This window comes from Cnephaeus nilssonii, assembly GCF_951640355.1.
Source record: "Cnephaeus nilssonii genome assembly, chromosome: 19".
Lineage (NCBI taxonomy): Eukaryota > Metazoa > Chordata > Mammalia > Chiroptera > Vespertilionidae > Cnephaeus > Cnephaeus nilssonii.
In genome coordinates, this window is record NC_137090.1 from 48,768,247 (window position 1) to 48,792,455 (window position 24,209).

Genomic DNA, 24,209 nt, shown 5'->3' on the forward strand with positions numbered 1-24,209 from the left:
GGAGTCTCAGGGCTGAACAGACAGTCTTGGCTTCCCGTCAGCCCTGCCCGAGGCCCCTGGGTCTCAGTGTCCCTCGGTAATCGCTGAAAGCACCTCTGAGAGAAAGCTGCCTCGAGTTTTGCCCGCTGCCAGACAGTCCAGTTTTTCCCCCAATGAATCTGGATTCCCAGATTCTCACCCGGCACTGGAGTTCAGAGGAGTCGGGAGCTTCCGGTTCCCTCCAGCCAGCGGCGCAGTCAGCAGTCAGTCCTCTCTGCACGCACTTGCACGCGCACCTCCAGACCTCTGCCTTTTGCAGCTCCCTGAGTTTCCGCCTGACAGTCCAGATTCCCTCCCATAAGAGCGTGGGTCCCCAGGGGCTCGCCCGGAACTGGGGTTCAGTGCATTCGGAACTGGGGTTCAGTGCAGTCGGGAGCTTCCGACTCCCTTCTGCTAGGGAAAGCCAGCAGCAACCTCCGCAGTCAGTCTTCTTGGCGCACATTCGTGCGTGCCTCCAGACCCCTGCCCGCCGCGGCTCCCCCGAGTCTCCGTGTGCCTTTCTCTCTACCTGACAGTCCAGACTCCCCCCATATGAGCCTGGGTCCACGGGGTTTCACCCGGAACTGGGGTTCAGTGCAGTCAAAACTGGGGTTCAATGCAGTCGGGAGCTTCCTTCTCCCTCCTGCCAGAGAGAGCCAGCCAGGCACTCAGCCGCCCTTCCTCTCTGCGTGCGTGTCTCCGTACCTCAGCCCTTTACAGCTCTTCTGATTGTCCGTGAGCTTTTCTCTTTCCTTCTAGTTGTAGAATTTCCACTCAGCCAGCTTTCCTGTGGTTCTGGATGATGTCCGTTCTGTCTTTTAGTTGTAGTTTTGAAATTGTTGTGCGAGGCAGCAGTTTAGGTGCTTACCTATGCCGCCATCTTGGTTTCCCCTTTGATCTCTTTAACATGTTTAAACATAGTCTTTTGTAGCCTCTTTCTGTTTTATTACCTTAGGTTCTAGTAGACGAACCTCTTGTCTGTTGTGTCTGCTGACAAGCTCAAATAGGTCAATTTCTTGAGTGTTTTTAAAGTTTGTCTTGTTAGCATATTTCCAGCTACCGTTGTACTATGAGCCAAGGAGCTTCCCGAAGTAGAGACAGCATGAACTAGGGGCTTCTTGCAGCACATGTGTTACAATTTGTATTCTGAACCTCATCTGGCTGTTTCCTGTTCTCACAGGAGGCCCCCCACCCCCTTTTTTGGCCACAAAAACCTGATGGGAAGATGGAACTTCCTATCGCACCTCCCTGGGGGCAGGTGGGGTTTTACACCTGCTTTCACTAAGAGCAGCACTCTGTGAGCCTTGGTTCTGTGCAGGCTCAGTACTCAAGCTCTGCTCATGGGAGCGCAGGGCCTCACCGTCCCTGTGGGGGTGTGAAATAATACCCACAGGCACTCATTGTTCCAGGCCCTCTACTACAGCCCCAGCCCCAGCCCTGGGCTGTCAGTGTCAGCCGTGCTCATGCCTTTGATTTACTTCACCTCATGCACTGAAAGGTCGCCGGTTCGATTCCCAGTCAGGGCACATGCCCAGGTGGCTGGTTCAGTCCCCAGTCAGGCACGCACGTACGGGAGGCAACCAACTGATGTTTCTCTTTCTCGCTCCCTTCCTCTTTCTCTAAAAAGTCAATACAAACATATTTACAAAAGGACTTACAAAAACCTCTCTAAATCATATGTGGTCTGACCAACTGGATAATTTTATATTAGAGATCATGAGTAACACATCTTCAACGAATGTATTTCTATGTTCTATAAGAAACTGTTAGACGACATAAAGTTCTTCCTCACATAATTAGACTAAAATATAACAAGGATACAAAATAGGATACTTACCAGGCTGGGCTTAATGCCTACACTTTCGGCTGCTTCAAATGCCAACAAGAGATTCCTTTTCTAAGGTGAAAAGACAGAGAGACTGGAATTACCAACTAAAAACATACAGCTTTGGCTAAGACCACCACTGACACTCCCAGCTAGAAAACCTGTAAGTCACTTAAAAATTTAAGCCAAATATACAAACAATGGTCTCAGTATAAGAAAAAAACCTGACAGGTTACAAATGTCACTAAAAATGACATTACTGACTCCTGACTATCAGATACATTTTTATTAATTCTGTTATTTTTTACTTTGTCTAGCTATACGGCATATATTTCTGCTGTGTGTCAACAGTTGTTTGTTGAATCATGGTGCTGTATAAAAATTTTCAAAGTAATGTGTACACACAGTTAAATATAATCAAGTGAGAAAACCGTTCTTCCCTCAGTCCTGGTCCCTGGGAGACCCTCTCTAATGTCTGTCTCTGGTTCTTCGGTGATACCTCCACAGCTCAGTAACATCCTCACACACTGTTTCTTGATTTCCAAAATAATACCTCCTCACTCTACCTACTAATTTCTTCCCGGAATAAATGAGGATTCAGGTATCATGCACCTCTCTCTTTTCTTCCTTATAGCCATATGGCTACTTTTCGTTCTTTTGAGTTATGTTTGTGACTTTAAATAATACCCTTATATCTCCATTTCTTATTCCATCAATTATGGACAGCACTTCCTCACTCCACTTTATACGATGAGGAAGTTCCTTCATCTTGTCAGGTTTTACTTTTTAAATTATTAAAACTGAAAACACTCTCAGTTCCTTTTTTATAACCACATTTAAGTCTTCTCTCCTCTCTTAATAGGATAATTCTGAAAACCAAAAACAATAAACAGCACTTACAAAGTAGGCACCCCAACTGCACTGCCCTCTCTATAGTTCGTCATGATGCTGTCACTAAGACCTTTCTCACAAAGGATTCTCCTCTTTGCGACTCGGCCATGTCACTCACTACCCTATGCAGGTCTTCAGTCTGGAGTCTTTCAGAGCCTCATGTCCATTTCTGCACAAAGCCTGGTAGGGTATACTCAGGTGTCCTTCTTAAAGGGTGTGGGACAGGCACCTTTTCTGGAAGCATTCATATAGGAACATTTCTCTTCTGTACCATCACACTTGGTCAGTAACTAGGTGAAAATAATTTTCCCTGGAATTTTAAAGTTACTGCTCCATAGTAATTTTTACCTAATTTGTTGCTTCTTTGTGAGATTCTTTCTGGTTGTTCTTGATGTTTCTTCATATGGATACATTTAAGAATCATTGGGTCATGCGTCCTCCCCTCCATAATTTATTTGAAAGTCATTAGGATTACATGAAAATTTAATGAAGTTAGTAAATTAAGTGTAATTGGGAGACAAGTGTTTCTGTACATATTCATGTTTTATGTTCCAGTAGAATTTGAAATTTTACCCATTTAGACTTTGGACATGTCCCGTTGCCCACGGCTCCACCCGCTGCACTGCCCGCACGTCGGCGCCTGGAGAGTGAGGCTCCGCGCGGGGTGCCGGGCCCAGGGAGCCGGTTCTCCCCGCGGCCGGGGCTGGCCAAGCTGTCCATCTGCAGTCAGCAGGCCCAGCGCCAGCGCTCTTCCTCCACACGAAGGGCAGTGACTGGGCATGAGCGGGGCGCCCGCCACCTTTCCATGCACCGCTGTTCCGTGGAGAGAGGAGCAGCCAGGGGCTCCCGGCTCGCTCTCACTCAGCCCGGACTGCGGCTGCATTCTCCCGTTGGGGCGCTAATGAGGTCTTGGTCCTTATTTCTAAAATCCTTTTGGTTAGTTTTGGGGAGGAGAGGTTTTGTAAGCCAGATTTAGGCGACCATTAATGCAAAACTGCTTTCCAAAATGTTACAGCAACTTCCAATTTCAGCAAAAATGTATGTGCCCATTTCCCCACACCCTCACCTGCACAGAACATTACGATTTTCAAAAGTCCCTGCCAATGTGACAGGCTAAAATAATATTTTATTGTTTTAATTTGCATTCTTCGATCACTAATAAGTCTAAGGAACAGGCGTATCTAAGCCTAAGGTTTTATACGGGGTCCCCCAAGGCCCCCCCACTGGGTTCTGATGGAACTGCTGGTGTTTTCTAAGCAGAGAGCGAAGAAGTGGTTCATGGGAAACGCCGTCTCAGAACACCGGGAACTGTGCAGTGTGGCATGGAGCATTAGGGAGAGGGGGGACCAACTGTTACCCTAATTCTCTTCCATCACAGAGTATGCCCAGGCAGAAGCGGTGCCCACGGCGGCCGGCGCAGGGCGAGAAGAAAGCATCGCTTCATCAGTCCTGCCTGGGGACAAGGGCAGGCCTGGAACCTCCGGGTCTAGGACAGTGCACTCACCTGAAATGATGGGAGAAAGAGGCCCAAGTCCAGAATTTTGCTCTCCTTACTATTTCATCTCAGACACAAACACACCTCATTCTATCACGTGGATGTTCAACGTATGTGGAGGTTTTGTCTGCTGACCGACAATAGGCGTTTGATTGAAAGAGGCCGCCCCTCCCACCGCCTCCAGCTCTCACCCGTGAGGGTCGGCATCTTCAGTGTCGGGAAGAGTCCTCGTTAGCTTTTCTAGAAATTCCTTACTTAATGCCGACGGCACACTCGTCTGGCTTGACTGTGTCCATCGGGAGGACAGCTCGTGGTCTGACTTTCGGGCCATCAGTGGCTGCACCGATTTCTAGGCTTTGCCTTTAGCCGGGCTTTACAGCACAGGCCTCTCTTGACGCCCTTCTGACATGCTGCCTCAGCAGCCCCCATCTAGGCAGCTACACTTCACTCATCTTAGTAATGTCGAAGGGGGCCCAGCCGGCATAGCGCATTGGCTGAGCATCAACCTATGAACCAGGACGGCACAGTTCGATTCTCGGTCAGGGCACATGCCAGGGTTATGGGCTCGATCCCCAGTGGGGGGCGTGCAGGAGACAGCCCATCAATGATTCTCTCTCATCAATGATTCTCTCTCATCACTGATGTTTCTATCTCTCCCTTCCTCTCTGAAATCAATACAAATACATTTTTAAAATGTCAAAGGGGTTCGTTTCATTCAGATTATCTTGTTCCCTTGCCAGTCTCCACGCTCGTGTGCGCCAATGCCTTCACATACAGCTTTCTCCCCTGGAGAGCCTCACTCTCTACAAGATGAAAGCACTTTGCTTCTGCTCCCCGCCAGTGCCATGAGCATCCTGGACTTTGTCTTAGTGTGGGGTAATCAGAATCCAACTTCTAACGATCTCTCAGCGGACGGCCCTGCCAGGCGGACACCTGGGGTCATCGCTGACTCTCCTCTCACCCTCCCTACACCCCACGGTCCCAGGTCCAGTCACTTCCACATCTCAGATATAGAGTATCTTCCCACCTCCCGTCTACATTGCTGCACCCAGCTCAGGGGGGAGCCAGACACGGGTGAGAACGGGACTGCAACAGCCTCCCCCTGGCTTCCTGCTCCTTCTCATTTCCTGTCAGCGAGCTCCTGGAAACACGAAGAGTGAGTCCCCATTGTTTAGGCTCCTTCAGGCTTCCCCTGTGCTCGGAGCAGCATGCAAACTTCTACCCAGCATGGACCCCCTGGGGTCAGCCGGTCTGTGGGCACCCTCACAGCCAGGCCTCTCCTCACTGCACTCCAGCTGTGGGCACCCTCACAGCCAGGCCTCTCCTCACTGCACTCCAGCTGCGAGCACCCTCACAGCCAGGCCCCTCCTCACTGCACTCCAGCTGCAGGCACCCTCACAGCCAGGCCCCTCCTCACTGCACTCCAGCTGTGGGCACCCTCACAGCCAGGCCTCTCCTCACTGCACTCCAGCTGCGGGCACCCTCACCGCCAGGCCTCTCCTCACTGCACTCCAGCTGCGGGCACCCTCAGCGCCAGGCCTCTCCTCACTGCACTCCAGCTGCGGGCACCCTCACAGCCAGGCCCCTCCTCACTGCACTCCAGCTGCAGGCACCCTCACAGCCAGGCCCCTCCTCACTGCACTCCAGCTGCAGGCACCCTCACAGCCAGGCCTCTCCTCACTGCACTCCAGCTGCGGGCACCCTCCCAGCAAGGCCTCTCCTCACTGCACTCCAGCTGTGGGCACCCTCACAGCCAGGCCCCTCCTCACTGCACTCCAGCTGCAGGCACCCTCCCAGCCAGGCCCCTCCTCACTGCACTCCAGCTGCGGGCACCCTCACAGCCAGGCCCCTCCTCACTGCACTCCAGCTGCAGGCACCCTCACAGCCAGGCCCCTCCTCACTGCACTCCAGCTGCAGGCACCCTCACAGCCAGGCCTCTCCTCACTGCACTCCAGCTGCGGGCACCCTCCCAGCCAGGCCCCTCCTCACTGCACTCCAGCTGCGGGGAACCTCACAGCCAGGCCCCTCCTCACTGCACTCCAGCTGTGGGCACCCTCCTAGCCAGGCCCCTCCTCACTGCACTCCAGCTGTGGGCACCCTCCTAGCCAGGCCCCTCCTCACTGCACTCCAGCTGTGGGCCCCTCACAGCCAGGCCCCTCCTCACTGCACTCCAGCTGTGGGCACCCTCCTAGCCAGGCCCCTCCTCACTGCACTCCAGCTGTGGGCACCCTCCTAGCCAGGCCCCTCCTCACTGCACTCCAGCTGTGGGCACCCTCCCAGCTAGGCCCCTCCTCACTGCACTCCAGCTGCAGGCACCCTCCCAGCAAGGCCTCTCCTCACTGCACTCCAGCTGTGGGCACCCTCACAGCCAGGCCCCTCCTCACTGCACTCCAGCTGCAGGCACCCTCCCAGCAAGGCCTCTCCTCACTGCACTCCAGCTGTGGGCACTCTCACAGCCAGGCCCCTCCTCACTGCACTCCAGCTGCAGGCACCCTCCCAGCAAGGCCTCTCCTCACTGCACTCCAGCTGTGGGCACCCTCATAGCCAGGCCCCTCCTCACTGCACTCCAGCTGCAGGCACCCTCCCAGCAAGGCCTCTCCTCACTGCACTCCAGCTGTGGGCACCCTCCTAGCCAGGCCCCTCCTCACTGCACTCCAGCTGTGGGCCCCTCACAGCCAGGCCCCTCCTCACTGCACTCCAGCTGTGGGCACCCTCCTAGCCAGGCCCCTCCTCACTGCACTCCAGCTGTGGGCACCCTCCTAGCCAGGCCCCTCCTCACTGCACTCCAGCTGTGGGCACCCTCCTAGCCAGGCCCCTCCTCACTGCACTCCAGCTGCAGGCACCCTCCCAGCAAGGCCTCTCCTCACTGCACTCCAGCTGTGGGCACCCTCACAGCCAGGCCCCTCCTCACTGCACTCCAGCTGCAGGCACCCTCCCAGCAAGGCCTCTCCTCACTGCACTCCAGCTGTGGGCACCCTCACAGCCAGGCCTCTCCTCACTGCACTCCAGCTGTGGGCACCCTCACAGCCAGGCCCCTCCTCACTGCACTCCAGCTGTGGGCACCCTCACAGCCAGGCCTCTCCTCACTGCACTCCAGCTGCGGGCACCCTCACAGCCAGGCCCCTCCTCACTGCACTCCAGCTGCAGGCACCCTCACAGCCAGGCCCCTCCTCACTGCACTCCAGCTGCAGGCACCCTCACAGCCAGGCCTCTCCTCACTGCACTCCAGCTGCAGGCACCCTCACAGCCAGGCCCCTCCTCACTGCACTCCAGCTGCAGGCACCCTCACAGCCAGGCCTCTCCTCACTGCACTCCAGCTGTGTGGACCCTCACAGCCAGGCCCCTCCTCACTGCACTCCAGCTGTGGGCACCCTCCTAGCCAGGCCCCTCCTCACTGCACTCCAGCTGTGGGCCCCTCACAGCCAGGCCCCTCCTCACTGCACTCCCGCTGTGGGGACCCTCCCAGCCAGGCCCCTTCTCACTGCACTCCAGCTGTGGGCCCCTCACAGCCAGGCCCCTCCTCACTGCACTCTAGCTGTGGGCACCCTCCCAGCCAGGCCCCTCCTCACTGCACTCCAGCTGTGGGCACCCTCACAGCCAGGCCCCTCCTCACTGCACTCCAGCTGTGGGCCCCTCACAGCCAGGCCCCTCCTCACTGCACTCCAGCTGTGGGCACCCTCCCAGCCAGGCCCCTCCTCACTGCACTCCAGCTGTGGGCCCCTCACAGCCAGGCCCCTCCTCACTGCACTCCAGCTGTGGGCACCCTCCCAGCCAGGCCCCTCCTCACTGCACTCCAGCTGTGGGCCCCTCACAGCCAGGCCCCTCCTCACTGCACTCCAGCTGTGGGCACCCTCACAGCCAGGCCCCTCCTCACTGCACTCCAGCTGTGGGCACCCTCCCAGCCAGGACCCTCCTCACTGCACTCCAGCTGTGGGCCCCTCACAGCCAGGCCCCTCCTCACTGCACTCCAGCTGTGGGCACCCTCACAGCCAGGCCCCTCCTCACTGCACTCCAGCTGTGGGCACCCTCACAGCCAGGCCCCTCCTCACTGCACTCCAGCTGCAGGCACCCTCACAGCCAGGCCCCTCCTCACTGCACTCCAGCTGCAGGCACCCTCACAGCCAGGCCTCTCCTCACTGCACTCCAGCTGCAGGCACCCTCACAGCCAGGCCCCTCCTCACTGCACTCCAGCTGCAGGCACCCTCACAGCCAGGCCTCTCCTCACTGCACTCCAGCTGTGGGCCCCTCACAGCCAGGCCCCTCCTCACTGCACTCCAGCTGCAGGCACCCTCACAGCCAGGCCCCTCCTCACTGCACTCCAGCTGTGGGCACCCTCATAGCCAGGCCCCTCCTCACTGCACTCCAGCTGCGGGCACCCTCCCAGCCAGGCCCCTCCTCACTGCACTCCAGCTGCAGGCACCCTCACAGCCAGGCCTCTCCTCACTGCACTCCAGCTGTGGGCACCCTCCCAGCCAGGCCCCTCCTCACTGCACTCCAGCTGCGGGCCCCTCACAGCCAGGCCCCTCCTCACTGCACTCCAGCTTCAGGCACCCTCACAGCCAGGCCCCTCCTCACTGCACTCCAGCTGTGGGCACCCTCACAGCCAGGCCCCTTCTCACTGCACTCCAGCTGTGGGCCCCTCCCAGCCAGGCCCCTCCTCACTGCACTCCAGCTGTGGGCACCCTCCCAGCCAGGCCCCTCCTCACTGCACTCCAGCTGTGTGGACCCTCCCAGCCAGGCCCCTCCTCACTGCACTCCAGCTGTGGGCCCCTCACAGCCAGGCCCCTCCTCACTGCACTCCAGCTGCAGGCACCCTCACAGCCAGGCCCCTCCTCACTGCACTCCAGCTGTGGGCCCCTCACAGCCAGGCCCCTTCTCACTGCACTCCAGCTGTGGGCACCCTCACAGCCAGGCCCCTCCTCACTGCACTCCAGCTGCGGGCCCCTCACAGCCAGGCCCCTCCTCACTGCACTCCAGCTGCGGGCCCCTCACAGCCAGGCCCCTCCTCACTGCACTCTCGCTGTGGGGACCCTCCCAGCCAGGCCCCTCCTCACTGCACTCCAGCTGTGGGCCCCTCACAGCCAGGCCCCTCCTCACTGCACTCTCGCTGTGGGGACCCTCCCAGCCAGGCCCCTTCTCACTGCACTCCAGCTGTGGGCACCCTCATAGCCAGGCCCCTGCTCACTGCACTCCAGCTGAGGGCACCCTCACAGCCAGGCCCCTGCTCACTGCACTCCAGCTGTGGGCACCCTCATAGCCAGGCCCCTCCTCACTGCACTCCAGCTGCGGGCACCCTCACAGCCAGGCCCCTCCTCACTGCACTCCAGCTGTGGGCACCCTCACAGCCAGGCCCCTCCTCACTGCACTCCAGCTGTGTGGACCCTCACAGCCAGGCCCCTCCTCACTGCACTCCAGCTGTGGGCACCCTCACAGCCAGGCCCCTCCTCACTGCACTCCAGCTGTGGGCACCCTCATAGCCAGGCCCCACCTCACTGCACTCCAGCTGTGTGGACCCTCACAGCCAGGCCCCTCCTCACTGCACTCCAGCTGCCCCCTCTGCTGCCCGGAGTGCCCCAGGTTTTTCTTGCCCGGCGCCCCCAGCCCCGGGAGCTCCCCTCAGCTCTCTGCATGGCTGGCTCCTTCAGGTTCCGTCCTCAGCCATCTGCTGAACTAGCACCTCCTGACAGACCTCAGCCTCCTCGTCAGGTGTCCCCACTGTCCACACCGCCCGTTTCTCCATCGCCCTCCAAGCTCAGTTACCTGCTTATTATGTTACTTTCGGCTTCCTCACTCCCTGCGTCTCAGGAGGCACAGCACACGCGTGCTCTCCCTGCGGTCTTTGCTATTGTGCATGATGCCCGGCAAGAACCGCGTGCTGAACGGGCACGTGTGGACAGCACAGCTTCTCCCGACGGGCCGCCCGTGGGACGTGACCCTGCAGGAGGTTTGGGTCAGCGTTTGGCAAATAGAGCCGGCGGGCTGCATCTGGTCTGCCGTCATTTTTGTAAATAAAGTTTTATTGCAATACAGCATGCCCACATGGTCCACGACCCTCCAGTGGTAGAGTTTAGCTGTGACAGAGGACACGTTGTGCGGTCTCACTGACGCTGGGGTCATGGAGTCACGCAGGTTTCTTTAACGAAGGACTCGAAGCCTGGGCTGCGCTAATGAGCACCGTGAAAATCTGAAATGTGATATAATGTGCCGTTTCCCAAGCTTGTTTGAGGAGAAACTCCTCTTGGTGCAGTTTGTTGGTTCTTTGGAAAAGACTGAAAAAAGGTGGCCAAGGCCCCCCCCCCCCCCCCCCCCCCGCAAAGGTGAGAGTCCGTTAGGCAAGTGGGTGACGGGAACTGTCAGCGGCAAGGGAATGGCCTTCACCGCGTTTCCCCGGAGCGCGTCTCAGAGGACGCAGGGGGGTCCCACGGGCCCACGCTCAGCAGCTGGTCGCCGAGCCCGGTCCCGGAATCCTGGTTTCCACGCGGCCCGGCGTGTGCCCGGGAAGCACGGGCGGTGGCCTTACCTTCTCCTGGCTGCTCAGCTCCTGGTACGGGATGTGGGCCGGCAGGTAGGTGTGGAGGAGCGCGCAGAAGGCCAGGCCGTCGCTCCAGCTGCTGCTGAAGTTGGTGATGTCGATGTTCTGTGGGGAAAGCAGCGGGACTGTCAAACCGCATCACAGAACCGGAACGCGGCTGCGCGGGACGCAGCCACCGGGCCAGACGAGAAACGGCGCACGTCTGCCGGGGTGCCCTCAGCCGGTGCCAGGAACAGCACGCCGCTGCCCAAACCTGTTCCCAGAGCAGCACGAGGACAAGGCTGAGAGCTCACACACGCGGATTTCTGTCTGCTCTGCGTACGGGAGGCCGACCACCTGACAAGCTCCGCACGTCCCAGCGTAGCCAGGGATGTAGCCAGGGACGGGCCACCCCGTCAACGATGGCTGGACCAGGACAAGCCCCTCAGGGCGGCCTCGGCCGCTCCCCCGCCACACTCTCCCCTGCCGCGGGCGGCTTCCACAGGACACACGCCAGCGCTCGGCCTCCCCGCTGGCACGGATGCTGGGGCTCACGGGGCAAGCAGCTCCCTGCGGGACAGGCAGGAACCCTGGGAATAGTGAGAAAGCCAAGGCCAGCTCCATACGCGTCCTCGGGGATGACGGGTTCCTGGGAGCCGGGGCACCTCCACCTCTAAATCCTCACTCCTGTCACCACTGCTTCCTTCTCCCCGACTCCGCTGATCCTAACAGGATTTCTTCCCTGGCTCCAAAGCTCGTCCAAACGAAACGTCAGGTTCCAAAGCCCACGACCTCTCTCCCGCGCAGGCTGAGGTGTCTGGCTGCATAAATGCACGGACGCAGCCTGCGCCAGGGCAGGGCGCGTCGTCCCGCTGCTCTGAGCACTTCTGCTCCGACCACAGGACTCGGGGAGAGTGGGGCTCCTTCCTGCGGTCTCCCCGCAGCCGCTAGGGAGGCAGCAGGCTCTTCCTCCTCAGAACCGCGGGGAGGCAGGCAGTCACACCAGCCACGGAGAGGAGAGGCGGTGACAGCCACTTTTCTGGAGTGGACCCTGGCTACTTCTCCCCTCAGCTCGAGCCCAATGCAAACTTCCCGCCCTCAGTCCGCACTGTCCTGGATGGCGACCCGCGGTCTTCAGAGGCAGTGGCAGCTAGAGGGGCAGGTGTGAGGGGAGCAGGCCAGGAGGCCCCATCACACGGGAGACGGTACGGAATTCTCAGTGTGTAAGGACAGAAATGTGGACCAGTGGCTCAGAGGCTGAGCATTGACGTATGAACCAGGAGGTCACGATTCCCAGTCAGGGCACATGCTGGGTTGTGGGCTCAATCCCCAGTGTGGGGCGTGCAGGAGGCAGCCAATCAGTGATTCTCTCTCATCGTTGATGCTTCTATCTCTATCTCTCCCTCTTCCTTCCTTCCTCTTTCTAAAATACACACACACACATACACGCACACACACATATATATACCTATATATATGTGTGTGTGTATATATATATACACACAAAAGGCTAATATGCCAAGTGTTCCCTCCAGAGTTCGATCACTCACTATGACATGCACTGACCAACAGGGGGTGGCACGGGACATGGCAGGTGACCAGTGGTGGCGGCGGCGCGTGGGTGACAAGGGAGGGAGGAGGTGAGGAGGCAGGGGAACCTGATGGGCCCTGATCGCTGGCCAGGCCTAGGGAACCTACCTGTGCACGAATTTTGTGCACCGAGCCTCTAGTATATCTCTCTATATATAAAAGCCTAAGTGACCGACCGACCGTTTGACTGGTAGCTATGACACACACTGACCACCAGGGAGCAGATGCTCAACACACAGGCATGGAAACATGGAACAAACTGATGGCTCTCAGAGGGAAGGGGGCAGGGGGGAGGGTGGGAGGAGATTATCCAAAGATCTTATATGCATACTAGAGACCTGGTGCACAGATTGCGGGGAACAGGCCTAAACTGGCAGTCTGACATCCCCCGAGGGGTCCCGGATTGCAAGAGGGCACAGGCCAGACTGAGGGACCCCACCGGTGCATGAATCCATGCACCGGGCCTCTAGTCTATATAATAAAAGCCTAAGTGACCATTATAGTGGAATGACCAGTACGACTTGTTACTATGATGTCCACTGACCACCAGGGGCAGACGTTCAATGCAGGAGCTTCCCCCTTGGTGGTCAGCGTGCTTCCACAGGGGGAGTGCTGCTTAGCCAGAAGCCGGGCTCAAGGCTGATGAGTGCAGCCGTGGTGGCGGGAGCCTCTCCCACCTCCGCTAAGGAGCAGTGAGCCAAGCAGTAAGGAGCAGGTGGGTGGTAAGGAGCGAGGGGTCCCAGACTGCAAGAGGGCGCAGGCCGGGCTAAGGACCCCCCTCCCCTGTGCACAAATTTCATGCACCGGGCCTCTAGTATATATATAAAAGATGGAAATGTGTAATAAACATGGTTTAATATGTTTCATGTCAGGTTTCCTGAGGATTTTGGAAGCAAATGACCTACCAGGTATACCAATTAATAATGCAGCTTTTTTTCAATACTTGGAGTTACACATATGTTGATATATATGTGATTTGATATGTATGCTAGTTTGTTGTATTGATAGCAAGCTTCAAAACTTCATATGTCAAATTTTATGAAGGTGTTAACATTATAGATATTTTTATGTGTAAAAATGTCAAATTTCGTGCCAAAAAAAGAGCATCCGCGGGAAGTTTTAATTCATTACTTTATTTTGAAGAAAAGTGCTACTGAAAGTTATCATATACTTCAGGAAGCTTATGGTGAACATGCTCCATCTCAAGATACTTGTGAACGCTGGTTTAAATGCTTTAAAAGTGATGATTTTGATGTGAAAGACAAAGAACGTCCAGATCAACAGAAAAAGTTTGAAGACCAACAATTACAAGCATTATTGGATGAAGATACGTGTCAAACTCAAAAACAACTTGCAGAAAGATTAAACATTGCTCAGCAAGCAATTTCCGATCGTTTATATGCAATGGGAAAGACTTTAAAGGAAGGAAAATGGGTGCCACATCAACTGAACGAAAGACAAATGGAAAACTGAAAAATCATCAGTAAAATGTTGCTTCAATGGCACGAAAGAAAGTCTTTTTTGCATCGAATTGTGACTGGCGATTAAAAGTGGATTTATTTTGAGAATCCTAAACGCAAAAAATCATGGGTTGATCCAGATCAACCATCAACATCGACTGCAAGGCCAAATCGCTTCGAAAAGAAGACAATGCTCTGTGTTTGGTGGGATCAGGAAGGTGTGGTGTATTATGAGCTTCTAAAACCAGGTGAAACCGTTAATACTGATCGCTACCAGCATAAATCACAAATGTGAACCATGCTTTGATCTTAAAATGACCAGAATGTTCCAGAAGACATGGCAAAGTAATTTTGCTTCATGATAACGCACCATCACACACTTCAAAACCAGTTAAAGGCACGTTAAAAGGTCTTGCCTGGGAAGTATTAACCCACCCGCCCTATTCACCAGACCTTGCTCCTTCAGATGACCACTTGCTCCGATCGATGGCACACGCACTTTCTGAGCAGCACTTCAAAACATACAAAGAAGTGGAAAATTGGGTCTCTGAATGCTTTGCCTCAAAACAAGAAAAGTTCTATTGGGACGGTATCCCCAAATTACCTGAAAGATGGGGGAAATGTGTAGCTAGCGATGGACATTACTTTGAATAAAGCACTTTTGATGTTTCTCTTGAAATTATCGTGTTTTCTTTGATTACAAAATCCGCCATTATTAACCGGTATAGTCTTGTTTGAGCTTTTCACCTGGACTTTCCCACGTCAGCTTGAGATTCCTGGCCCTGGACGGCGAGGCAAGTCCAAGGCCTCACTTCACAGGACAGAAGCTGAGGCCACGGCTCACCCGAGCAGCGACACGCGGTCTCCTCCACCAACCCTCCCTGCTTCCAGCCGGAGGCAGGAGCCTGCGCCTTCAGGAACATGCCTGCCGCGGGCTGCGCTCAGCTGCACTCAGCGGGGAGGCCGGGCAGAAGCGCGCACACCACAGCGCTCTGGGTTCGTGAGGCAAGCAGAGCCGAGCGGTGGGAGGTGCGCAGCTCTGCGCTCCTTGGAGTCCGAGTGCCTGCTGGGGGCCGGCTCCCTGTTCGGAGTGAACGGGCATAGCTGGGACCCTGGGAAGCTGGTCATTGGAGCTGGGTCTTCAAAAAGTCTTCTTGGGTCCAACAGCTACCTGAGGCCTGGATGCTGCTTTAAAAGTGGGGAACACTTTGATTTTACAGTTTCCAAAGAGTTCCTGTTACAAAAGGCAGAGGAACAGGTGGGGGCTACAACCTACCCCTTCCCTCAGAGTCTCAGCACTGAAGCAGGTGTGTGGGCATCAGGCCCGGAGGGCGCGAGGGGCAGGGCCTGGCGGCACAGCTCTCCAAGGCCGCACCCCTTCCTTCCTTTCTTTCCCCACAGAGGCTCTGAGACCATCCCCACACCCGTCCAACTACGGTGCTGTGGCCGGTGGAGGAAAGCCAGGCGTTATCCCTGGTGACACTTGTTTGTGGCTATTGCTCATGGCGGAGGCCGAGGCACCTGCATCACCGGGCGGCACTGCACCAGCAGCAACCTCCTGAGGAGTGTGAGCATGGTGCTGCCGTTTCCAACACAGAGGCCCACTCCATTTATTCATTCACTTTAAAAATATACATTGTTATTGATTTCAGAGAGGAAGGGAGAGGGAGAGATAGAAGCATCAATGAGAGAGAATCATGGATCGGCTGCCTCCTGCACACTCCATGCTGGCATCGAGCCCACAACCTGGGCATGTGCCCTGACCGGGAATCAAACCATGACCTCCTGGATCATAGGTCGACACTCAACCACTGGGCCATGCCGGCCGGGTGGAAAGGCCCCATTTTAAACAGAAAGCCAAACGCTCCACGGTCAAGATGGAAGTCCCTTAGACGGTGCTGGTGGAAAGCAGAGACACAGCTGAGCGTCCATGATGTGCCTGTCCCTGCCCCTCCTCGACTTCAGGACCCGCTCACGGTGGGCCCTGCCTGTCCCTGCCCCTCCTCCGACCTCAGGACCCGCTCACGGTGGGCCCTGCCTGTCCCTGCCCCTCCTCTGACCTCCAACCTCCGACCTCAGGACCCGCTCACAGTGGCCCTGCCTGTCCCTGCCCCTCCTCCGACCTCAGGACCCGCTCACGGTGGGCCCTGCCTGTCCCTGCCCCTCCTCCGACCTCAGGACCCGCTCACGGTGGGCCCTGCCTGTCCCTGCCCCTCCTCCGACCTCAGGACCCGCTCACGGCGGGCCCGGCCTGCCTGCGTGAGGAAGCTGAAGCTCTATGGCGGGTGTGAGTCAGGGTGGAACCCAGTCCTGTCAAACTGCAAAGCACGTGTCCTGTTTGCTGTGCTTCCTTCTTTTTCTCTTTCTCTCTCTTCCTCTCCCCTCGTCTGCATTCCTTCACCATTTACACCAAAAGCCTCTAACGCTGGATAAACATGGGAACACTTTATACACACACCTCTTGTACCAGGCATGCCATGAAACATCACTTCTTTATTTTGTTGTTGTTGGCATTATTACAGATGACCCCACCCCCTCATTTTTCTTTATCTGCACACTTTTCAGATCATTCTGAGAGGCCAAATGGACCCCGAGGAGTACCCAGTACTTTAGTTAACTGCCATTAAAAAATTAGTTTTGACCTATAAGTGTGAGTAATAGTTTGAAATCATTCTCTAGGACAGTGATGGGCAACCTTTTGAGCTTGGTGTGTCAAACTTCGCCAAAAAACTGAGCATAACTCGGGTAGTGTGTCACTTTGAGGAAAAAACATTATTTCGCAAATGTTTCATCCTCAGGAGCAGCAAATGTTTCATCCTCGGCATGATGCCGTGTGTCATCAGAAATGACTACGCATGTCAGTGCTGTCACGCGTGTCATAGGTTCGCCATCACTGCAGTAGGATATAAAATTGGGTGAGGTCAAAGCCAAGGTTGAAAATCAACCAAAATGACTTCCAGCCTCAGGAGCCCAGAGCCAGCTCCTGCCCGGGGCACCACAGCAAGGCCGAAGGGCCGCACACGGAGGAGGCCCGGCCCCGCCCCTGGAAGAAAGGAACACGGAGACCCACTCAGGTCATGAGCCAGCCCCGGGCCAGGAGAGGCCCCCTACATTCGCCACGTGAGGCCTGCGAACTGCTCTGACGCTGCAGAGGGAGGGCAGCCATGGCTGTGATATTACATTCATTCCAGGAACATTATGCCATGGAATGGGAACTCTCCCCTCCTACTTGTGGGGCAACGGGAGACACTGCAGTACTACCAACAAGCAAACAAACCAACCTACCTCTCCCCTCTCCCTTCTGAGTGCAGCACCCCATCTCGAGTTTTCTTTAGTAGAGAGACTTGAAAATCTCTATAATTCTAGCTGAACAAAAGGTTCAATAATTCCCAAGTCAACACAGCTGGCGGACAATGCAAATGTGTGTGCGCCCGCAGCGCCTCCAACACGGTGGGGAAGGCCAGCCTGCAGGGCCCGTGACATGCTGTGCGGCTCGCGGAGGGCACACTTGGCAGCGCTGAGGCTCGCTCTGGTGAATGAGCAGCGAGCTGGCGCAACAGCGCAGTTCTGTAAAGCTCAGAGAGAGAGATGATTTATGCTTTACCAGATCTTTCTCTCACTGCATTTTGGAAAAGCCCATCATCTGAATTACTGGTCACTGTGGACCTGTCTTGCCATAACCTGGGTGGTATTCTGGACTCCCATCAGCACACCCAGGGGGATGCAGGGGGAGCTAACGCAGTGATGGCCTCACTGGGCAGGGAGAAGGGCAGCAAGGACCAAGGGCGCCGGGTTCCTCGGGCCGGCGGTTTCCCAGGGCCCAGTGGACGGGCCATGTGCACAGTTCAGGGACGGCGGCAGCGCAGTGCTGTCCACCAGCTCCGGGTGACGTCTCCCTGCACTGGAACCCACCCAGGCGGGCGCGCGGGCCCAGCCACGTGGCTGAGATCCAGTCCCACTGCAGCCACCGGGAGGAAAGGAAGCCAGGGCAGGAAGGGCCGCACAGGCGGAGAGGGGGCTGTGAGTGTTGCTGAGCTTGTGGGCAACAGTCCTCAGCGCTCCGGATGCAGCCTCCGGCCCAGGACAAAAGGAAGGAGAATAACACAAACGCCCCAAGGGGCTTATACGATGCCCTCCTTTTCCCAGTTACCACGCAGCTGAATCGTAGGGGTTCATCAAAAGAGTAACTTAGAGGAAAATGAAAAAACAGCCAACACAGCATTCGCCAAGGATATGTCTTCAATTATCTTCCTGAATAAAACCGACTGGATCATGTCCTCCTTGATGAGGAGGGTGCTGGGTGCTGACAGTCCTGTGTGCGGGCATACTCACCTCCTGAAAACCCACTGAGCTGCACACTGCGGCCACACCTCCACCAGGGAGGGGGAGGGAGAGGGGGAGGGGGAGGGGGGAGAGAGAGGAGAAAGGAAGGAAAAGAGAGGGAGGGGAAAAGAGGGGAAAAGAGAGGAGAGAAGGGAGGGGGAAGCAGAAGAGAAAGACAGGCAGACCCGATCATCTGAAGGGACTGAGCTGGGCTGTTACAAGGAACGCTGCTGCTATGGAGCTTGTGTGCTGTGAGGGTTACTGGGAGGAAACGCAAAGGGATGAGAAAAAGAAACTTGATTCTTTTCCCAAGGGAGGTGGTAGCTACTCAGTGAAAATCATCTTTAACTTTCTCTAGGCTATTAATACTTCCGAGACGTTTCCCAGTGAGAGAAGTTCTGGGGAAAGGGAGTCTCGCACATAAAAAAGTAACTTTCCAAGAATCTCCCAAACAGGCTGTGTCTCCTGTTGTGAGATACAGATGCTGTCCTCCTTGCAGCCAAAGCCAGCTGAAGGGAGCGGGAAGCCGACCCTAACCCTGACCACCCAGAACCTTCCCTCAGGGAGCCCGAGACTGGGGACAGAGCGCCAGAGGGCGGGTGCAGAGGCAGCCGCGGGGGACGCCCACGGCATCTGCTTCTACAAAGCTCGTCTGGTCTGCCTCTGTTGCCTGGGAACACCAACACTGGGGGAAACGGTAGCCCACGCAAATGAGATGACATTTAAACTTATTTCTTCTTCATCTTCTTCTTGTGTATATTTTCCAATTGTTCTACAAGACCATGTATCACTTTTAATTAGGAGAAATAATACATATTACAAATATTAATGATATCATTTATTGTCCTGCAATTAATAAGAACCTTAATAATTGTACATTTCTATGTTGGAACAGAGCCTGGGGTAGTGCCCTCTTGGTTTTCTTTTTTCCCAAAAATATGTCTGAGGAAGAAGAGTAAAGACTTGACAACAGATGAGGGAAGGAAGCTGCGATTAAGAATGTGCTGGAAAGGCAGGCCGAGACCTTCACGTTCCCTTCTGAGGTCAGAGGTGGCTGGGTTCCCTGAAATCTCCCAGCTCCCCTGGGACCCGAGCTGGCCGGAATGATCGCTTGAAGGCAGAGAAGTTGGGGACTCCCAGGGCGAGGTCATAGGAATGACCCACACTCTTGAAACCCCCTCTTGGGGAGCCTGGGCTTCGTATGTGGATGTCCGCCAGCCAAGGGCAGGGCTTTCTGAAAAGAGCCTGGCCAGCCCCCACTGTCCATCTTCGAGCCTGTGAGGCCCCACACAGGGCAGGGCAGGGCGGGGTGGGGGTGGGGGGGCGGGGGGGCGGAGCCAGGCCTCCGCTGCAGATCTGGGAGCAATAGAGGCACTGCTGCCCCGACTTTTCGGTAGTTTGTGAATCAGCTACAGTGAACTTCTGAGCTGAGGTCACTGCCCTTCCACTTCCCTTAACCTCTTGCTCACCGGCTGCAAATTACTTCTGTTCCTCAAGCAAATTACTTTGGAGTTGCCCTGAAATTCCTTTCCTCTTCGGACCCTACTCATATTATTGCTTTAGTCAGTTATTTCATCAAGTCTAGAAACTTCTGCTTATTTATTAAGATTTTTTAAAAAGTGGCCCTACTCAATCTAATTAATGAAATAACTGCTCTCCTCTTACGCATGAGCTACAGGCCCCGCGTTCAGGCCGAGCGCACGGCCGTGCTCTCCATCCTGGGACCCGAAGGTGGGGGGCGGGCAGGACGGAGTGGCCTTTCCCTGGCAGCTCCAGGGCCACCTGAGGGCACTCACCCTCACTGCTGCTCTTCCTCAAAACGGTCCTGCTGTGCTTACTGGTTTGTCTTCCCAGGTGAATTTTTAATTGTTTTAAGTTCAAGGATAAAGACATCTTGTTGAGGTTTCAATTGGAATTGCATTAAATTTAGAGATTAATTTAGAATAATTTACTTTTAAAAAACGATTCTTCCTAGTTTTATCCCTGTTGAAGGAATTGAAAAAGAGCGGGCCACCCTGGCTTACGCCCGTGGTGAGGACCAGCGGGGAGTCCGAGGGGAAGGGCAGACACAGCCTCTGCAGATGGGCGCTTCCTCTGTCTCAGGCCTTGAGGCAGATGCCGCGCGGCCTCTCCCTGGAGGCAGAACCCTAAGGGTGCTGACATCAGAAGAGTGGCTGCCCCTGTATCTTTCCTGCTTCCTTCTTCATGTAACAAGCACTAGAGTCCCCCCACGTTTCCGCCCTGGTCTAGTTTCACTGCAACTGCCCTGCTGCCTTCTAAACGTGTTAGGTCCACACCCAAGCCAGCGCGCCCTCGCCACCCCGCCCAGCGAGCAGGGCTGGCCGCAGCCAACGCTCCAAGGAGGATGAATGCTCAGCATGGGAACGCGGTCCTCCACAGCTGCCCAGGGCGGCCTCGCTACCCTCAGCCTGGCTTCCCAGACGCTCTGCCACGTCCTGGCCCCAGGTCGGACCCAGGCCGCGCCCCAGATTTCTGGGAAACAAACCCTCCTCTGCAGTTTTCGCCGCCTCCTTTCCTCCACTGCCTTTCTGTTGAGTTGATTACCTCATTTTCACTCGTCATCTTGCCTAACTTTTTCTAAAAAAGGTCATGCAGATATGCTGGTTCCACTCATCCTAGAATTATCCCATCACCCACTCTCTAGGCTTAGTAATCCGTTAGCACCCCCAAACCCACCCTTCTCCTAGCTGAGATGATCTATCTCTACCACCAGTCACCCAGGGAAACATGAAAGAAACTACCAGGTCAGCTCTCCAGGCTGAAGGTGGAGCCCACTCATGGCTCTTAGTGGGTAAGTACAGCCCGCAGGCCTCTGCGCGGTGCTGCGGGGCAGGCACCCGTCACGAAGCCGGGTCCCTGGCCCGGGCTCACCACATACCGTGGAGCAGGCGGGGCAAGACCAGCCTGAGTCTGGAATGTGGAGGCCTGAAAACACTGGAGACAAAGTCTGTTTTTGTTGCCTTTGAGCTGATCATCTGACGGAATAGCCTTGGCAGCTGAGACGCAAATCCCCCTGGGGAGGAAAAGAGACGGAGTTGCCCAGCGACCCCTCCCAGGCCCTCCGCCTGCCCCTGCAGTAGCTGTCTGTGACTTCAGGCAGGACCCCTCTCTGGCTTTCAGTTTCCTCAGCTCATGAAGCGGCGGCGTACAGGAGTGGCTTTGAAATGAGTAGCGTGGGACCTGTCTTCCCACCACAGAGCCTGCACAGCTTTTGCTAGAGTTTGAAAACCACAGATAAAATGAACCTTTGCATTCTTCCATATAAGCCTTACCCTGCACCGTCTGACACAACAGCCACTAGCCACACGTGGCTATTAAAATTAGCTTAAATTAAGTAAAAGTTAAAATTCAGTTAGCCACCTTATACGTGCTTAGGAGCCACATGTGGCTAGCGGCCACCACATTGGACAGCACCGCTCTGCACGAACACACACACACACACACACACACACACACACACACACATGCACGCACACACATACACATGCACACACGCACGCGCACACACACACACTTCCTTCCTCTTTTTATGCAAATGGTAGCATGCATCCTGCTTTCTGCCTCCATTGTGAAGATGTAATGAGATAGGGCCTTCCCAACACAGAGAGAGTGAAGCTCAGAGACTGAGAGACGGGTTGTGAAGCCAGACAGGACCGACCCGGCGCTCACCGACTAGCTGTCTCACTGTGATCGTTTCCGTGCCCTCTTCACGCAGTGATTTCCTCACCTCACGGCGGGCCTGGCGCAGGCGCCTCACCGGGCTGCACTGCACATTGCACGCACAAGTAACACGGGAAGCATCTGGCGGAGCCCAGTCATATGGGGAATAGCCAAGAAACACCAGCTCGTTTTTCACCACCGTGAGCTACTTCGATCTTTTCCCGTGGTCAGGCACAGGTCCCCATAGAACCATTGATGACGGGCTGCTCAGGCTGTTTCCAGGCTTTTGTAACTACTCTGCACACACGAGGGGTGAATTACGCTGGATTCTACCGAACGGCCCTCGAAGAGGTCCCCCACCTGGTACGTTAGACCCCCTACCCCACAACACGATGGCTACGCACTCCCCACAGTTCCTAAGAGGGTCCACAGAGTTCAGAGAACTGCGTGGCTTTTTCCACGCTCTGATGCTCCGGCATTCCAACCAGAATATTTTTAGTAAGGGAAAATCTGTTTTGAGGGAAACAGCACTTCCATATTTTTGGATGTGCTTACTAAGAAAATAATACTGAAAGGGGGCAGAAACAGAAGGCTGGGGAACCAGCTAGAATGCAAGAAATAGGAACCATGCTCTGTTGACCGTGATTGTTTTATTCTGGTTAAAGAAGGCACATTCTACCCTGGCTGGAGCTGCAGCCTCCCTCCCCCTTTGGAGCTGTCTGCTATCATGGAAAGATGAACTGCGCTGCAGAAACCAGAGTCATCAGCCCTTTTGCATCCCTGCAGGCCTTGCAAACCTCCAGCCTGCTCACCTGTGAACTGCCCACCTGGCACTCCCTTTGGCTAGTTCCCCTGTATCCCCAGCCCTTGCACATCACTAAGGCCTTTGAAGACCCCTAGTCCTTCTGCATATCTGTGCACCGCCCTTTGCTATGTAAGCAGCTGGCTGCAGAGCAGATTTCTGTGCTGACCTGCTGCCCTCCCACACTGCGGCAATAGTGGAATAAACGCTCATGTATGATTCAACCCTGTCTCTGTTTAATTGACAGGCAGCACGGACCCGTTGTTTGTCCGGTTACAACACATGACAATGAAATAATTTGTTCTAAAGAATTTAGTTCCAAGACCAAGTTTAATTTACACTACACAGACAATCTTCACCTCCCATTTCCCAGAAAGATGAATTTAGTCTCTGAAGTCATAAGTGTCTGTGGCTAGATAACGTCCCTTCCCAGATGAACATTTCATGAATAAGAGAACAGCAAAAACACCCTGCAGATGCTCCCGGGGCTGTGACTAAATAGACCTCGTGCGTCCTGGGGGACTGAGAGCACTGCAGCGAACGTCTGGGCCCATCGCCCCAGATGATGCCGAGAGTGGCTTGGTGGTGGAGGCGCCACACTGCAGCCAGCTGCTGGCACGGCCCTCGCCCCGGGGGGGGGGCGGGGGCGGGGGAGAAGACAAAGCTCTTAAATCAGCCTCAGGAGAAACACGCTCACACGGCTCCATTTGGAAACCCTGCTTTTACTTCCTGAAGCTGGCAGGACACCTACACTCGTATACATATGAAAAATGTGTGCACTGGCCACATCTGGATGCAGATGTCTCCTTTAAATAGTCCTCTAGAGGCAGAAGACTCCGCTACCTCGTGTCAAGACCTGTAAGTGGAGTCTGTTCTCTCTAAAAGCCCGCCAGGTCCCACCCCTCAGTTCCCCAGCGCTTCCTTAGAATTCTGCAGGGAGTGAATCCCTCAGCCTCGAGGGTGGCTGGGCTGAGCCCTCCTGTGGGATTCTGGTCTCCCTCTCTCTTTCTCTCTGAATCAATAAAGATTTTTAAAAAAGGCTAACATGCAAATAGACCGAACAGTGGAACAATTGAACAACCGGTTGCTATGACATGTGCTGACCACCAGGAGGTGCTCGTGGAACATGGCGGGCGTCGGCCGCAGCAGGATAGTGGAGCAGGTGAGCAGGGGCACCAGACCAAGGCAGGGCGCTGGTGGCTGTCATCGGGGCGAGCCTCTGGTGGTTACTGAAAATTCTTTGCTCCTGCGTGCCATGGTGCAGCCTGGTGCTTGCACTTGCTGCTGGCGCCAGCCCTGCTCCACCCACTGCTGGCACCGGAGCCGATCCCGATAGCTCAGCACTGCCAACGGGTGTGAGCGGTGGCTACCAGCCCCGATTGCCCCTGAGGGCTTCTCCACCTCCCCCTGCTCCTGAGGGTCGATGAGGGCAGCTGCCGCTGCTTGTGCTAGCCACACTTGCACCTGCTGCTGGCACCAGCCCCAATCGCTCCACGCCATTAGCAGGTGTGAGTGGGGCCGGCACCATCAGCACGTGGGAGCGGTGGCAGTGGGAGCGGGGCTGCCAGCAGACATGGGACTGGGGCCGTGGTGGGAGGGGCTGGGTGGGGGCG

General features: G+C 55.6%; 1 protein-coding gene across 6 annotated transcripts in view; it reads right to left on the reverse strand.

The window, feature by feature from the left end:
- Positions 1 to 24,209, reverse strand: part of SPECC1 (sperm antigen with calponin homology and coiled-coil domains 1) — a 256,884-nt gene that overhangs the window by 14,971 nt on the left and 217,704 nt on the right. For all 6 annotated transcript variants that reach the window (XM_079797262.1, XM_079797264.1, XM_079797265.1 and 3 more), the window contains 2 exons: positions 10,750 to 10,866; positions 1,856 to 1,915 (listed from right to left, as the gene is read on the reverse strand). In XM_079797262.1, the coding sequence (XP_079653388.1) occupies positions 1,856 to 1,915; positions 10,750 to 10,866 (177 nt within the window). The remainder of the gene's footprint in view (positions 1 to 1,855; positions 1,916 to 10,749; positions 10,867 to 24,209) is intronic.